Source organism: Rousettus aegyptiacus, unplaced genomic scaffold (assembly GCF_014176215.1).
Source record: "Rousettus aegyptiacus isolate mRouAeg1 unplaced genomic scaffold, mRouAeg1.p scaffold_m13_p_4, whole genome shotgun sequence".
In the NCBI taxonomy this organism is placed as follows: domain Eukaryota; kingdom Metazoa; phylum Chordata; class Mammalia; order Chiroptera; family Pteropodidae; genus Rousettus; species Rousettus aegyptiacus.
The window spans coordinates 148,264,653-148,279,185 of NW_023416307.1; the positions used below are offsets into that span (position 1 = coordinate 148,264,653).

The following is a 14,533-nucleotide window of genomic DNA, read 5'->3' on the forward strand; positions in this document are numbered from 1 at the left end:
TTTAGATTAGGCACCGAATTTTCTGGCCTTGGAGTGAACAGGAAATGTACTAGCAGCTGTTTTAGAGCAGCATTTGGGTGAAAAGAGGAAAACAATCACATTTTTAACCATCCCAAGGGTACGTGGTGCTAAGCTTAACTGATAGGGAAATCAAATAATTGTCCTATGACTCTTCGTATCTCTCGTTTTTATGGAGTGAGTAGTGCTTCACAGAGTATTTGGGTGAAGACCTATAAATATGTCTTGAGGCATTTGCTTTGTTAATTAATAAATAGCTCTGGGGGTATTTTCCACTTAAGGTGTTAACGTGTGTCTGAAACCAATCACACCAAGCCTACCTGGCTTTGTATAGATCCAAACCTGCGAATTCCAGGTGAGACCTATGGGACTGCAATCGGCGCCAATAATACGTTGAGCTTCCTATTCTGTTCAGCCTCGTTCTTCCTTTTCGGGGAAAGTTGCCAACAACTGGCGCTAGAAGCTCCCCAGGGCAAACCAAGACTCTACAGAAGCAGCTCTGCGACCGGAAGCCGCTCCCTCCTCAGGCTGGATGAGGCGCTGGCAGGACTTACATAACAAACCCATTGTATTGATATTTTAAAATAGTGGAAAATGTGAGCAACACATACATCCCCATGCGAGGCTGCTAAAAAGGGACACACGTCCCCGCCATGTGCTCCTCTAACGCTAAGGACCAGTATCGGGCCAGCCGACCCCTGGGTCTTCTGAGGACTGTCCCGGCTGGAGTCCCTGTTCCACGGTTTGGAGTGTTGGCGGTGACTGCCTGGGCAAGCTGCAGCCTTAAGGAGGGAACGTGAAACTCTTTGTCCAAAGATGGTTGAGGGGCATTTGTGCTTTTTGCTTTGTTTGTTTTAAGAACTAATGTACTCGAACGAGCGATGCTGCCTTGCTGATTTGCTAGGGCAAATGCCAGGGGCCCTTCGCCTTCTGCCATGCTGCCGTGGGAACCATGTGTCCAGAGAGGCCTTCCCCTCCCTCACCCAGCCCGACTGCCATCAGCGTTCCTCACCCTGCAGGTGGGAAGACGGGTCATAGTTTTAGCAAGTCCCCGGAGACTGCACTGTGCCTTCCCTGGGTTCGAGCCACTACGCTTCTTCCTCTGGTGAGCACAGGGCGTCTGACACTTGGGCAGAAGAAATGACTCTCCCAGGATCTCCCAGTGACCAAACCAAGGGCAGTGTCCGGAACTCTTGACTCCCAGCCTGGTGCTCCTCCTCCTGCACCCCTGCCCCCAGCCGCTCAGTCACGTGGGAGGGCACTGAGCCTTCTTGGATGAAAGAGCCTGACAAGCGCAAAGTCTCCAGTGTAGAATCATTGTCTGTTAAGACCGCCTAGGTGCCCTTGGAGCCCAGCCCGCTCCCTCAGAGTGGCCCTGGCTCTCCTCACCCCAGGTGGGGCTTTTCCTTCTCAGTCCAAACCAGGCCCCAGAATGAAGCCCCACGACTGCGGCCACGCCGTCCCTGCTAAATACACCTGCCCTGTCACACCCTGACTGAGCAGGGCAGTAAGTTCCAGCTGCATTTGCTCCGAAGCCGTTTGGGCTCAGCTCCCAGTCTTGACCCGTTCAGGAAGTCGGTCCTCCTGCTTTGGCCTTTTCCTCAGTGCCCAGGGAGCACTGCATCTCTCGCTGGGGATCAGAAAAGCCTGGGGTCGCATCCATCTCCCTCGCGTCCTAACTGTGTGACTGTGGGTATCGGGTAAGCGCCGCGAACCTGTTTCTTCATCTGTAAGCTGGGGAAGCTGCTTCTACCTCCCCTTTGTTCTCCTCCTGACCTTTGCCCCCCAACCAAAGACGCCAGCCAGGGCACCTCAGCCAGAGGGGCATCACCTCACATGGTAAACAAAGATGACGCCAGCCGGACCGCTTCTCGATGCAAGCTTTATAATTTTTACTGTCACCAAGCAGATCATGACTTGTACTTCACCATTTATATGTAATTGGCCATTTATATGGCCCATTACAGTTAAAATTACACTCCACATGGCAAGAGCGTTTTTTCCTTTTTCCCTCTTGAACCTCAAGTTACATTAAGACGTAGGATGAAGAAGAGGGTCATTGGAAGGTCACCACTACCCCCATTCTGTGCCATCATCAGAAGGTGGTGGGCGGTCATCCTGTCCCCACTCATCACCCCACATGTGAGAATTAACTATAATCATAAGGAATTGAGAAAAACCCAGCATAGTTTGGCCAAAACACATGCGTCATATTTCCTAATGGTTACCATTTGCGTACTCATTTGATGACTATTTATGGAAGGCTTGCTGAGGGCCAGGCACTGTGCTAGGCACTTGGGACGCAACAGGGAACAAAATAGACAGGGTCCCTGCCCTCCCAGAGCTGACCGAGAGGACGACAGGTGGTCAACAAGGAAGCAAACAAAGTGTTTTATTTTAAATTGTGGTTAGTTCTATGGGAGCAACCTGCTTTTGACTGAGGGGGTCAAGGAGTGTTTCTCCAAGGGAGCTGAGACCTAGAGAGTGAGACGGAATGAGCTTGCCAGGCTGGGGAGGCGTGCCCCCGGTGGGGGGTGTGGGGGAACGCTGTATGGAGACCCGAACAGCTTGCCGTATTCAAGGCTGAAAGACCAGCGTGGCAGGGACCTGGCGAGCAGTGAAGACATCCATGATGGAAGACACAGGCCAGGGTCCGCGCCATGTGACGCCGAGGGGCCGCTGCAAAGGGACGCCATCGGAAGCTGCTGTTTTGAGCAGGGACCGGCATGATCCTATGTGTATTCTTTAAAAATCACGGGCTACTGTGTGGAGAGTGGATCGTAGGGGCGAAGGCCGGAAATAAGGCGGCTCGTTAGAGGGTCGTGACTGTCACATGACAAGAGGTGATAGTGACAGAGACGGTAGACACGGACAGGTGGATTTATCTCAGTAAAGATGTGGCAGTGTGTGCTAGTTGCACGTAGGGAGAGTCTGTCCTACACTGTTAGGAGGGGTCAAGTGACATCTTGGTGCAAAGCCCCTTGCCTGGCGCATCCTCCTGAGCATTCAGTTAAGGGCGGTTCTCGCCGCATAAAGACAAGGGCAAGAGGCACGGAATGAAGAACAAGCCTCTGCCTCCCACGGGTCCCCCAGAGCCTTGGCCAGTTCACTCCGAACCAGTAATTTCCAATCATCACCACTATTGTCGTCATCGTTATATTTTTAAACAAAAGAACCTATATCTAAATTGAAATATGCTTTAGTCGAATCAGAGGTGGGGTTCCTGGAACCCCCCCCCCCCAGTTTTTATCTCCATTCTCCCTTGGTAGGCTCTGCACCCCCTCACTGAACCCCTGGTTTCCAGGGAGCCCAAGACCCACAGCTATAGAAGGTTGTATTTTAGGACAAGGCTGTTGTCCAGTTTGTCAGATATTTTTACTAGACAATGAATTGAATCTCCAATAACTACAAACAAGAAAAAATTTTTGCCCTCACGACTTCCACAGCACCAGCTAGTGCACACTGTGCGCGCGCGCGCGCACACACACACACACACACACACACACACACACACACGGGCACATGCACACACAGCAGTGTGGTTATCTGCCAAGAATGCCGAAGAGGTTAGAACAGGCTGCGTGGGAAGAGTGACCCCTAAACAAGGGCTCGGGGAATCTCCTAAGCGCACAAGGGGAGTTCAGCCATCGCAGGTGAAGTCAGTGCTGTCTCAGGTTAGATCGTCAGGAAGCAGACCCCGAGAATAGGATGCTGTGTACAATCAGTTTACTCCGGAAGTGCTCCTGGGGAGACCAGGACAAAAGTGGGGATCCAGAACGGGGAAACGAAAGAAGGGACGTGAGGGTGAAATTTCAGAGGACCCCGGCCTCCGCCTGATTTAATGGGGAACTCTGGAGTACCTGAAGCAATTGAGCTGGGCCGTCAAGATCCTGTACCTGTCCGTCATTAGCTGGGGGCCCCGAGGTACTTTACCCTCTCCTGCCGCACCCTGGGGGAACATGGCCTCTAAAAAAAATGCCATCCAGAAGAAGTGGAAGCATGGAAAAGCTGGAAATGGGGCACCTCGAACTGATAGAGGGACCCGAAGGAGTCTGGGCAGAGAACCAGCAGTGTTTGACCGTTGGTCTCTGCGCACATGCTGGGTGCTCTGCTCAGCGAGCTCTCCCACGTCCCACGGTGCCTAATGGCTTCATTGTTTCGGGTTCCGTTCCTGTGCTTTGCTAGGGAGGCATGTGATGCGATTATCTCTCATCATGCTCACACGACTCCTGGGAACTAGGTGTAGTTACTCTTATTTATCCGTCGAGGAAACTGAGGCTCCAGGAGGCGAGGGGGCTGCCAGCCCGAGGCGCCACAGCTCGTCGGAGGAAGAGCCAGGCCTGGCTGCCGGGTCTGCTCGTTTGTCTGTCCTCACCCTTTGCTCCCTTGACCGGTGCTGTCCCGTCGCCCTGCACCCACATGCGGTGAGAGCACCGTTCGGGGCAGGTGGTAGGAATCAGTCTTGGGTGGTAAACAGCTGGCCCTCTGCCTTAGGAGCGACCCCGGGCTCTGGTGGCCTCAGAAGCACATCATGTTCAGACTTAGCAGTCTGTTGATTCTGGAACGCTCTCCGTTGTGGCCCGGATCCTAATCAGGTGCAGGCTGCTCATCCCGAGGAGACTTGGCGCTCCTCAAGGACCCTCCGTGGCTTGTGTGAATGAGCTGCATTCTCCTCCTTCCTTTAAAGACAGGTCCTGAGAGCTATCAGGAGTTAGTAGGTACGAACCCTCTCAACACAGTGTCAGCCCTTAGTATGTTCTTAACAAATGTGACCTCTTATTAGCGACAAAAGAGTGAGCACCAGCCCAGCTCATCCCTCTGCAAATTCTAAGACCTAGGAATTCCTGGCACCCAGAAGGCATAGGTGTGGTTGGTATCTCCGTTTATCACAGCACAAACTTATAGCTTTGCTCTTGCCAAATGCCCAGTTTGTTTTCTGTTCTTCGATGGCCTCTCCACCAGTCTCCCTGCTCCCCCGAGCCGGTGTGCTCTCTGAGAGCCCTTTGAGACATGGCAGCCCTGAGCACATTCTCCCAGGGCCCGCACTCCTCCCCTCCCCCACACCTCCGCAGGCTGTAATCAGAGGCAGATGAAAATGTCTTTTCATTATCCCAGATGCTCTTCTCTTTCCACTTTGTACGTTACATAAATCGCTTCCCTCTGTATGATGCGTGCAATGGTGACTGCAGAGAGCATCTTGCTGTCGTATCGACTTTTAGCTGGTTCACCCTCCCCTCGGGGGCAGAGGTGGCACTAACTGAACTGGCCCCCTCAGTACTGGAAGCCCTCTGCCCAGCAGAGGTCTGGGCCAGGTGTACCCCATTATGGTCATGTCCTCAGGCCTTCAGGAGATGTGAGCATTTCCGCCTATGACATTAGGCATATTTGCAATGATCAGAACAGAGAAGTTTCCAGAAACACAGAAATGAATAATCAGGCGCCGTGGTTTAAGTTCACCAGCTCCCTCAGACTGGAAGTTGGCTCCTGGTCATTTGCTGACACCAGCTTACCAACTTCCGGTGCATTAAAGTAAACAGCAGCAGGCAAGATGCCCAGGGACTGGGCCATGCCATCGCCCCGGCCTCTTGTCCGTCCTCCGTAGAGGCTCTATTGCGGCAGATCCTCATGCTCCTCACTGGCTTGTGTTTTAGTAGCATCCAGCACGTAAGCCCGTCAGCTTCCGTCTGCAGCCATGCCTCATCCATCCCTTCGCTGGTCAAACTTCTGCCTCTCCCATCGCTCAGCCTCCTGCCGCCTTCTAAAAGCAACAGACGTCCCCTCATTCCCATTCTTTTCTCTCTCTTCATACCGGAAACGTGGCTCTCCCCTGGGAAAACCACTTTCCCTGCAACCCTCTTACTAGGGCTGTCTGTTCCTTGAACCCCCCACGTAAAGTTCTCCCTTATCTGTATTCATTTCGCAGCTAGAGTACTCTTTGCAAAATGCAAACCACGTCACTCCCCTGGTTGAAACCCTCCATGGGCCTCTCATTTCTCTTAGGATAAAGCATATAATTCCTAATACGGCCTCTAGTCCTTCTCGTTTCTCCAGGCTCATCTAAAACATGTTCCTCTGGCTTCCGGTTCATGTGTTTGCTCTGACCAGACTGTCTGCTGGCAGCTGCTCACCCCCGCCAAGCTCACCCCTGCCACGGGGATTTGGCACATGCTGTTCCTTCTCCTTGGAATGATGTTCCCTCTTTGGCACATTAATCTGTGCTCACCTTTTAACTCTCAACTCAAGCGGTTCACCAAGGAACTCTTTCTGAACTGCCAAGCCTGTCTCAGTCTTTTATAACCATGACTCTCTCCCTTGGGGCACTTTCCGGAGTTATAATTTTGCATTCGTGTACCTCATCAGCCAGTATTCTATACGAGCTGAACGCTTCGTGAGGGCAAAGACTGCCCATTGTATTCATCTGTGAGTCCCCCAGTTCCTGGCAATAGTAGATGCTACATTCGTCAAATGGATGCACGGACAGGTGGGTGGGTGGATGGGCAGATGGATGGATGGATGGATGGATGACCAGAACTCCTCCCCCGAAGAAATAACATTTGCAGATAGGATTTTGACGTAGGAGAAAAGCACACGCAGAGACTCCAGCTTCAAATCCCATCATCTCTTGTGTTACCGACTGAATCATATCCACGCTTCATCTAACATCACGACAGGAAGGACATCGACTTTATTAATCTGTGCATTCATGAATCACAGAATGGATCCCTAACTCGGTGTAGGTGGCAGAAGAGCGTGCATTCGAACCCTCGTTCTATTAGAAGTCACAGTTTGCTGGAGTCTGTAGACAGGAAGATGCATCATTACCTTTCAGAGTAAAAAGGACTTAGGACTGGGACCGGGAAGTGCTCGCTGTGGTTTTCAAAGTAAGCTCTGTGGAGTTCTAGGTTGTTTGAGGTGGTTGGGGGCTGTGGCTGCAGGAGTCGGGGACAGGCTTGGGAAGGGAGCTAAGCAAGTGGGGCTCTGACTGCCCCCCCTGCTTTACAGCCAGAGAGTCTCCGCTTTTTTCTGTTTTATACACTGGGATGCTGCAGATTTTCTCTGCAAAAAAAGAGGTGGAAAATTGCCATATTTCTGAAAGCTCAGAGAATAGCTAATCCAGCTGAAAAGAGAGGAGTGAGCAGGGCAGGCTTCTTGGAAGAGGAGGTGTTAGAGCAGAGTCTCTCTCTTTTTTATTTTTAACTTGGCTTTAAATGTTCAGTCAAAATTTTTTTGATGGTAAAAAGTGGAAAAGAGGGGGTAAAAAACCCATAATCTCAGAAACCACCTATTTACTTTTAAAATTTCCTACAAAGCTGAAGTAATCTATTAAATTGATATCCTGATTTTTTTCCCTTAACGTTATAGTATTCATTATTTTTCCCATGTTATGATCATGTTTTCAAAAGTATTTATAACTTGGAAATTAGGCGAAAGGATGACGTCCTCTCAGGGGCATCCTGGAACGCTCTCTAGCCCCTTTCTACTCAGGTATGGTCCACACACCAGCAGCATGTGCATCACAACGGACGTACTTGGCTTGTAGAATCTCAGGCCCCAACCCAGACTCGCTGATTCAGAATCTACATTGTATCCATGTGATTTTTGCACAGCTTAAAATTTGAGAACAGCACTGGTTCCACGGGCTGCCCAATTCTTGAGGGCCCAGCTTCTGTGAAGTTACATATTAACCTATAGAGGACTGGAAAGCTATAAATGACTTTTGCCAGAAAAGATGACAATGATTTCTGTCTGGCAGAAAATAAAATCCCAAAGGTTATATAGTTTATTGCCTTCTTGGGTATTAACCAGTTGTGCATCTGATTTCAGAATTCTTTTTTTTTTTTTCCTGTGACTACACATGTGTTCAGATCCTTCTTTGAACTAGCTTTACTATCTTGCTTATTCCTTCAGTAATGAATTAAATAAGTCTTTAACATGTGTTCATTGTATTTTTATGTGAGAGTCATGTTTTAACTTTTTACAAATCATTCTTTGACAGCCAGATTTATTATCATCATATTTCATTTTGTCATTGATCATCACCAGTATAAATAATTCTACAGTGAACATCTTTGAACTTAAAACTTTTTCTGTATGTTATGTTTCTTGGCGTTGGGTAAATTTTTAAGTCCAGATTAATGGATCAAAGGGTAGGAACGTTTTTAAGATCAGAAATTTTGGAGTTTATCAAATAGGCAAGAGCAGAGGAGTATTTCAGGTAGTAAAAGGCAGCTTCTTAGAGGCAAAAGACCATGGGTCTCCCAGGGACATACCTCCAACTAACCAGAATGTGAATGAATCTATGTCGTGCGAGGGGCTAGAAAGGTAGGAAGGAGATCAGATTGTAGGGAGCCCGGTACCCTGAATTATATACTCAGTACGAAGGGAAGCCATCATTAGTATATATGCTAAGAAAACGACGAGACGAGACCTGTGTTTACAAAGGTCACGGGAGGGAGGCCTCTCCAAGTTCCCTGAAATTTTTCTGGGGAGAGGATACCAGACCTGAACTGGAAATGGAAGCGTGAGGAGGGAGAAAAAAGAAGTTTGGAGAGGGCGGCTTGACCAAGTTCACCAGCTCGTCAATGCTGGAGACGAGACCCGCGTGTTCGTGCTATTCGACTCTCGCCGTGCGTGGTCCATGCTGCTGCTCCTTCCTTGGTGTGTTTCTCCACGATGTGGCTTCTCAGAACCATAGGATGCCGGTAGTGATGGCGGTAATAGGAGCGCCTCCATTCGTCTCTGCCGGCTGCCGTGCTGGGGGTCCGCCTGCATTATCCCCTTGAATTCCCTGGGATGGTGCTCAGAGCGTGAGAAAAATGAAGCTCAGCGAGGTGAAGCACCTTGCCCAGAGTCACACAGCTACTGAGCGTGGGCCACAAAGAGTCCTCGCTTCCATTCCCAGAGTGACAACAGGGTTTTGCAGGCGTTTCTCTTTCATTTGTCTTTGCGTAGGAAGGAACGATTTCTGCTCTAGTTCACTCCGGGTGTCAAGCCCGGGCCGGGCTCCGTCGTGCTATGGACACTCCCAGCGGGGACCATTCTCACTTTCCCCTTTGCCTCCTAGGTGGTCTTCGAGGCCTTGCACAACCTGGAGCCCCGTGGCTATGTTGTGGGCTGGATCATCGCCATCAGTCTGCTGGTGGGAATCCTCATCTTCCTGCTGCTGGCCGTGCTGCTCTGGAAGGTGAGTCTGGCGAGGCAGGTCCCCATGGAGCCCCCACCTGTGGACGCTCAGCCCTCCTGCCTCGCCAGGGTTAGAGATTCTCGGGAAGACCATTCCTGTCCGAACCTCCTTCACGGCGCAGGTACGGCACGGGGAGGGCAGAGAACACAATCTTGGCTCCTTTCCAGGCTCTTCACAGCTGAGGATTGAACTACGTTAGAGGGAGAGCAAAAGGCTCATTCCGCCTTTTTCTTGCCTTCCCACCACTCCTCACCTAGGAAGGTGGGAACCTAACTCCAAAACAGAAGGGTAGGGAGTAACAGCTGGGACTCAGGGAACCAAAAAATAAATAAAAGGAACAAGAGAAGGACCTGCAGAACCACGCTGTTCCTTCCCCCATGTGGAATATGAGAGAGATTTCTGCCCAGACGACTCAGGGAACGGTGATGGGCTCCGCGGGCCCTGCCTGGGGGCTGCAGCGTAAGTTCTCCTGCCCCCCAGAGGTGCATTGGGAGGGGCCCCCGGGTGCAGGTTCGCCCTGCATCCCTCACCGGGGAACACCTGCTCATCCTGTGTATCTTGCCTCTGGTCACTGTCACCAGGAGAAAGGGGCGTCCTCACCCCCAGATCTAGGATTGTGTCTCTGTTTCACACTCTTCTCCCAGAGCTCTGGAGGCCTCTGCGTTCATCAGTGAGGGTGTCAGTCATTATCTGAGGACGGTCTCTCTCCCATGGGAGATCTGTTCCCGTTTTCACTGTGTCCCAGCTTCGCGAAGGGCACCGGGGACCGTAGCTGGGGCTTCCTGATACTTTAGCCCTGCGTTTTCAGTGTTCTAGGTTTTAGATGTAGATGGAAACAGCCTCCATTATTATGGAGGGACGTTTTAAATTCAAGTAGTAAATTTCTTTGGGATTACAAAATAACTTGTATTTATGGATCAAACAGAGTAAACATATCAATAAGAATACTTAGTTTCATTTATTGGTAGTAATATATCAATGAGTAAAAAACACTCAGGAATTCACATCCCAGAAATAATCGTGGCGAGCACAGTGTTTTCTCTTCTTGATCTTTTTTTTTTTTTTCTTTCTGCAAAATAGATATAGATCAGGCATTCTCACAGCACCTACTTATTTTTGGGTAGTATGTTAAATTTTCCGATAACGTACTTGATTTATTTTCAGGTGCAGTACCACTAAAATTAAAGCAATGGGTTCAATGATTAACCTGGAAAAAAAAGTATAATAAATACACTTTAAGAAGTCTAGAAACACAGGAAAAATAGTGGTTTCATTGTCCATTTTTCAGACTGGCAGTTGGACTGCTCACTTTAAATTTAGAGATACTTCACCTGAAAAAGTGTCTGGAAGTCAGACAAAACCATATCGAGCACATTACTCGAAGAGAAGCTTATCTTACGTGTGTGCTTATCGGACGCCTCATGTCCTCTTTTGCCGCCGAGTTTTCCCTGAACGCAATACCGTGCACATCCTTTGTGCTGTTAACACTCGTCTCCAGCGCTGTCTTCTGGCTGCAGGAGTCACATGACTCGCCCAGTCCCCTGGGGTTGGAATTGAGGTGGCTCCTGGGTTCACACTTCTTTCAACAGTGCCAAAGTGAATATCCTTGGAGCCAAATATCTGTACAAATCCTTCATTGTGTGCTTAAGACGAAATCCTAGCAATGGAATTAATGAGTCAAAAGAAATGCATCTTTTAAGTCTTTTATTGAGTATTGCCAGTTGCCCTCCAGAGAAGTTATTCCGATTCCCCCTCCCGCAAACGGTGTGTCAAAGTGCCATTTCCTGTGTGTTTGCCAGGAGTGGATATTACCTTTCTTTCTTTCTTTTTTTTTAATAATCTGCCAATTTGTTGTTTGTTTAATCTATGTGGCCGGATAGAGTCTTAATTCTTCCTTTAATTCTTCCTTTTCTCTAAATCCTTCCTGCTGAGACAGCCTCTGGTCTGTGGGTGGAGAACAAAGCCAGCTCAGTATTTGGGACCTGAAAAGATAGCACGAGCTTTGGAGGCCGTGTTTGTGTCTCTGTGTGTGTGTGTCTGTGTGTGTGTGTGTCTGTGTGTGTCTGCGTGTGTGTGTCTGTGTGCACGTGTGTCCATGTCTCTGTGTCTGTATGTGTGTGTCTGTGTGTGTGCGTCTGTCTGTCTGTGTTCCTTCTGCCTTTGTACGGGCTCCCGAGATGAGAGGAAATGCTGTCCTCCGTGGTTGCGTTCATGGGACCAGACGAGGACACGGAGTGGGGAGAGTGGTGGCTGCGCCCCACGTGATGTCATGGCTCGGATGCCCTCCCTCTGGCCACCCCACTTGGCTCTGCCGCGCAGGGGTGTCCCATCTCCCGAGAACGTGCTCGCACCTGCCGTTTGCTTAGCTTGGCTTTTGTCGTGTTTGTTTAAAGAATGTGGTCGTGGGAGGTGGCTGTCTTGGGGTAGCCAGGACCCTGAGGTCACCCAGTTCTGTGTGCTTCAAAGAGCCGGGACTTGTGAGGTCAGACATCACCCCCCGCCACGGACTGGGCGACAGAGCAGAGAGGTGGCACTCGAGGGGCCTTAACCTAACCAAGGTCTTGCCATTGCTAAGAAGGTAAGAAAACTATCTAAAAACGTTTTCGAGCAAGTTTTTGAATAACGTCATGAGGCTCAAAACAGCTCATCGTCCAAGAGCAATGTTTCGTTTCAACTAACAGTTATTGGGCCCTCGCTTTCAACCACACTGGGCTCGGCACCCAGAAGCGACAGTGATCGTGACTCTTCCCTGCCCCTGAATGCCTCGCTATTGAGCACACAGACCTGTAAACATAGTGAAGGGTGGTGAGGGCTGTGCAGGAACTTCTCTGGAAGCTGAGAAGAAGACACTGTTAATTCCCCGACCCTTGCACCTGAAAACGAGAAGGCTGTAAGGTACCGTGTGATAGACAAGGGCACGGGCTATACAAGCTGACAGCTGTGTGGCCTTGGGAGAGTCACATACTCTCTGTGACCCTCAGCGTCCTCCCCTGTAAAATGGAAACAAAAGCACCTAGCTCGAAGTGGAGCGGTAACAGGCAGAATGCTTAGCCCTGCACTCGACACGTAGACAACCCCCAGAAAAGTCAGAGGACGTTTCACAAAGGAGGCATCATTCGCATCTGACCTTGGTTGGGTTTGAGTTTTCCATGAGATGAAGGGCAAATGGATAGTCCATACAGAGGGAAGAGGAGGTGAGAAAATCAGCAGGGTTTGTGGGGGGCAGCTTGTGAGGCGTGTCAAGGGAGGCCAGTCCGTGACCCACAGTGAGACCACCTGCCTCGGCTGCTGACCGGAAGAAAGGCGGAAGCGCAGGGCTCTGTCGGCGGAGCAGTGGTGCCACCAGGTCTGCCTGAAGAGGGAAATCGGGGGACAGGATGGGGCGAGGTCAGTCGCCAGGGGTCCGGAGGGGAGGGGACCAAGTTCGAACAGGTGGGATTTGTTGACCAGTTGGACTTGAGAGATCAGGAAAGAGAAAAAGCAGCGGCCTCTCGCTGTTTTTAGCTTAGGCAATGAATGTTTCCTTTAGCCCGGGTAAGGAAGGCAGGGTCTGAAGTCATTTTGGAAGAGGAGGAGTTTGGCGTTGGGCTTTCTGAGTGCGGGTGCCCACAGGAGGCCAGACTGGGCTTGCCTCACTCCCAGTCACCCTCTCCCAGCAGAGGGAAAGTCAGTCACCCTCTCCCAGCAGAGGGAAAGTCGGCAGAGTGCCGTTCCTGTCACTTCACTAGCCTGGCCGCTTTCGCTCCCGTTTCTATGGCTGAACATACTTATCTCGGGCATCACAGAGGCCATTTTTTTTTTCCCAGCTGAAAAACAAAAACAAAAACAAATCTATCCACAGCCACTTAAGCAAGAGGGAGAATTCTGTGGCTGGAGGGCACTCAAAGACTCAAAGATCCCAAAAGGAATATGTGCTCCCAGACCCAGAAAGTGTCCAAAACCCAAGGCGAGCATTCTCCCCCCCACCTCACCCCTACTTCTCTACACACCGCTGTCCTTTTCCATGGCACACTGGCTTTCTCCACGCTCCCCTACACCCGGGAGAAAATGGTTGCTCCAGCCCCTCCGCACGAACATCTCAGAGATGGCTAGCCACAGACACAGACTGAACAGCCACCTGATTCCCAGTTGCGAGGAAGAATCTGATTTGGCTCAGCTTAAGTCAGATGTTCACGCTTATCGACTGTGGCTAGAGGCAGGGAGTCGTCCGGGAGAGAATCTCACTGTCCCAGTTTGGGTCACATGTCTCCAACTGATCCAAACAGCCGAGGCCAGGGCAGGAAGAAGATACAAGATGGCGGTTTGGGGTGATGGGGTGGGGGTGGGGGTGGGGGTGAATCCCAGAAAAGGACGAAATTAGGCAGATACCCCGCAGGCTTTCCCTGCAGCAGAGTGTCATGGTCGTTAGTGGTGCTGATGCTCAGATTGCAGGCTTTTATGTCGCACCGGTCAGCTGTCACTGCCTCGCAAACTGCCCCCGAATTGAGTGGCTTTAAACAACCATTGCATTGTATCTCACAAATATGTGGGTCAGAAATTCAGACTGATTCTTCTGCTCCCCGTGACATTGAGTGGGGTCACTCGGTGGTATTTACCTGGTGGCTAGACGGGTCTGAAGTGTCCGGGACAGCTTCACTCCCATGCCTGGCACCTTGCTGGGCACGGCTGGGAGTCTGACTCTGCTGAGCCCCTGTCCCTCTCCGCGTACACCCAGGGCCTCTCTATGTGGCCCTTCCAGCAGAGCGATCTGCCTCGTTACCTGGTGGGAGGCTTCAAGGGGACATGGTCAAAGCTGCCAGCTCTCTTAAAGTCTGGCCCAGAACTGCCATTCCATCATTCCACCATACTCTGTTGGGCAAAGTCATCACATGCCAGCCCCGATTCATAGACCCTGCCTGTCAGTGGGAGGGGTGGCAAAGGGTTTGTGGCCATCCTTTATCTGCCATATTTATGATGTGCAGAAATACCGGCAAAATCCTAATCTCTTCTTTGAAAGTTACATTGTTTTAAAGTAGTTGAAACCTCATCTGTCTTCTATAATATCATAGATAAAATCACAATTGAGCTCTTTTAGGAAAAAAGAAAGCGAAGAGTAAACCTCGGTACAGCATGCATGAATGCACTCATCGTTCAGAGTGGGCTCTCTTCATTCAGACAGAGCTACCGTGCATCAGGGGCTTGGCAAAGGGAGATTCTTTAGGAAGAAGTCTTTCTTTCTTAAATGGCTAATTACTATGACTTTATAGGAGGTTGAAGACCTACATATTCCTACAACTTCAACTACAGACCTCTGATCAACTCCAATTCCTGTGTCTATAACCTAAGAATGAT

At 50.3% G+C, this 14,533-nt stretch overlaps 1 protein-coding gene across 2 annotated transcripts in view; it reads left to right on the plus strand.

Annotated features, from left to right (window-relative positions):
• Nucleotides 1–14,533, plus strand: part of ITGA9 (integrin subunit alpha 9) — a 286,264-nt gene that overhangs the window by 260,018 nt on the left and 11,713 nt on the right. For both annotated transcript variants that reach the window (XM_016123918.2, XM_036219043.1), the window contains one exon: nucleotides 9,083–9,202. In XM_016123918.2, coding sequence (XP_015979404.2) covers nucleotides 9,083–9,202 — 120 coding nt within the window. The remainder of the gene's footprint in view (nucleotides 1–9,082; nucleotides 9,203–14,533) is intronic.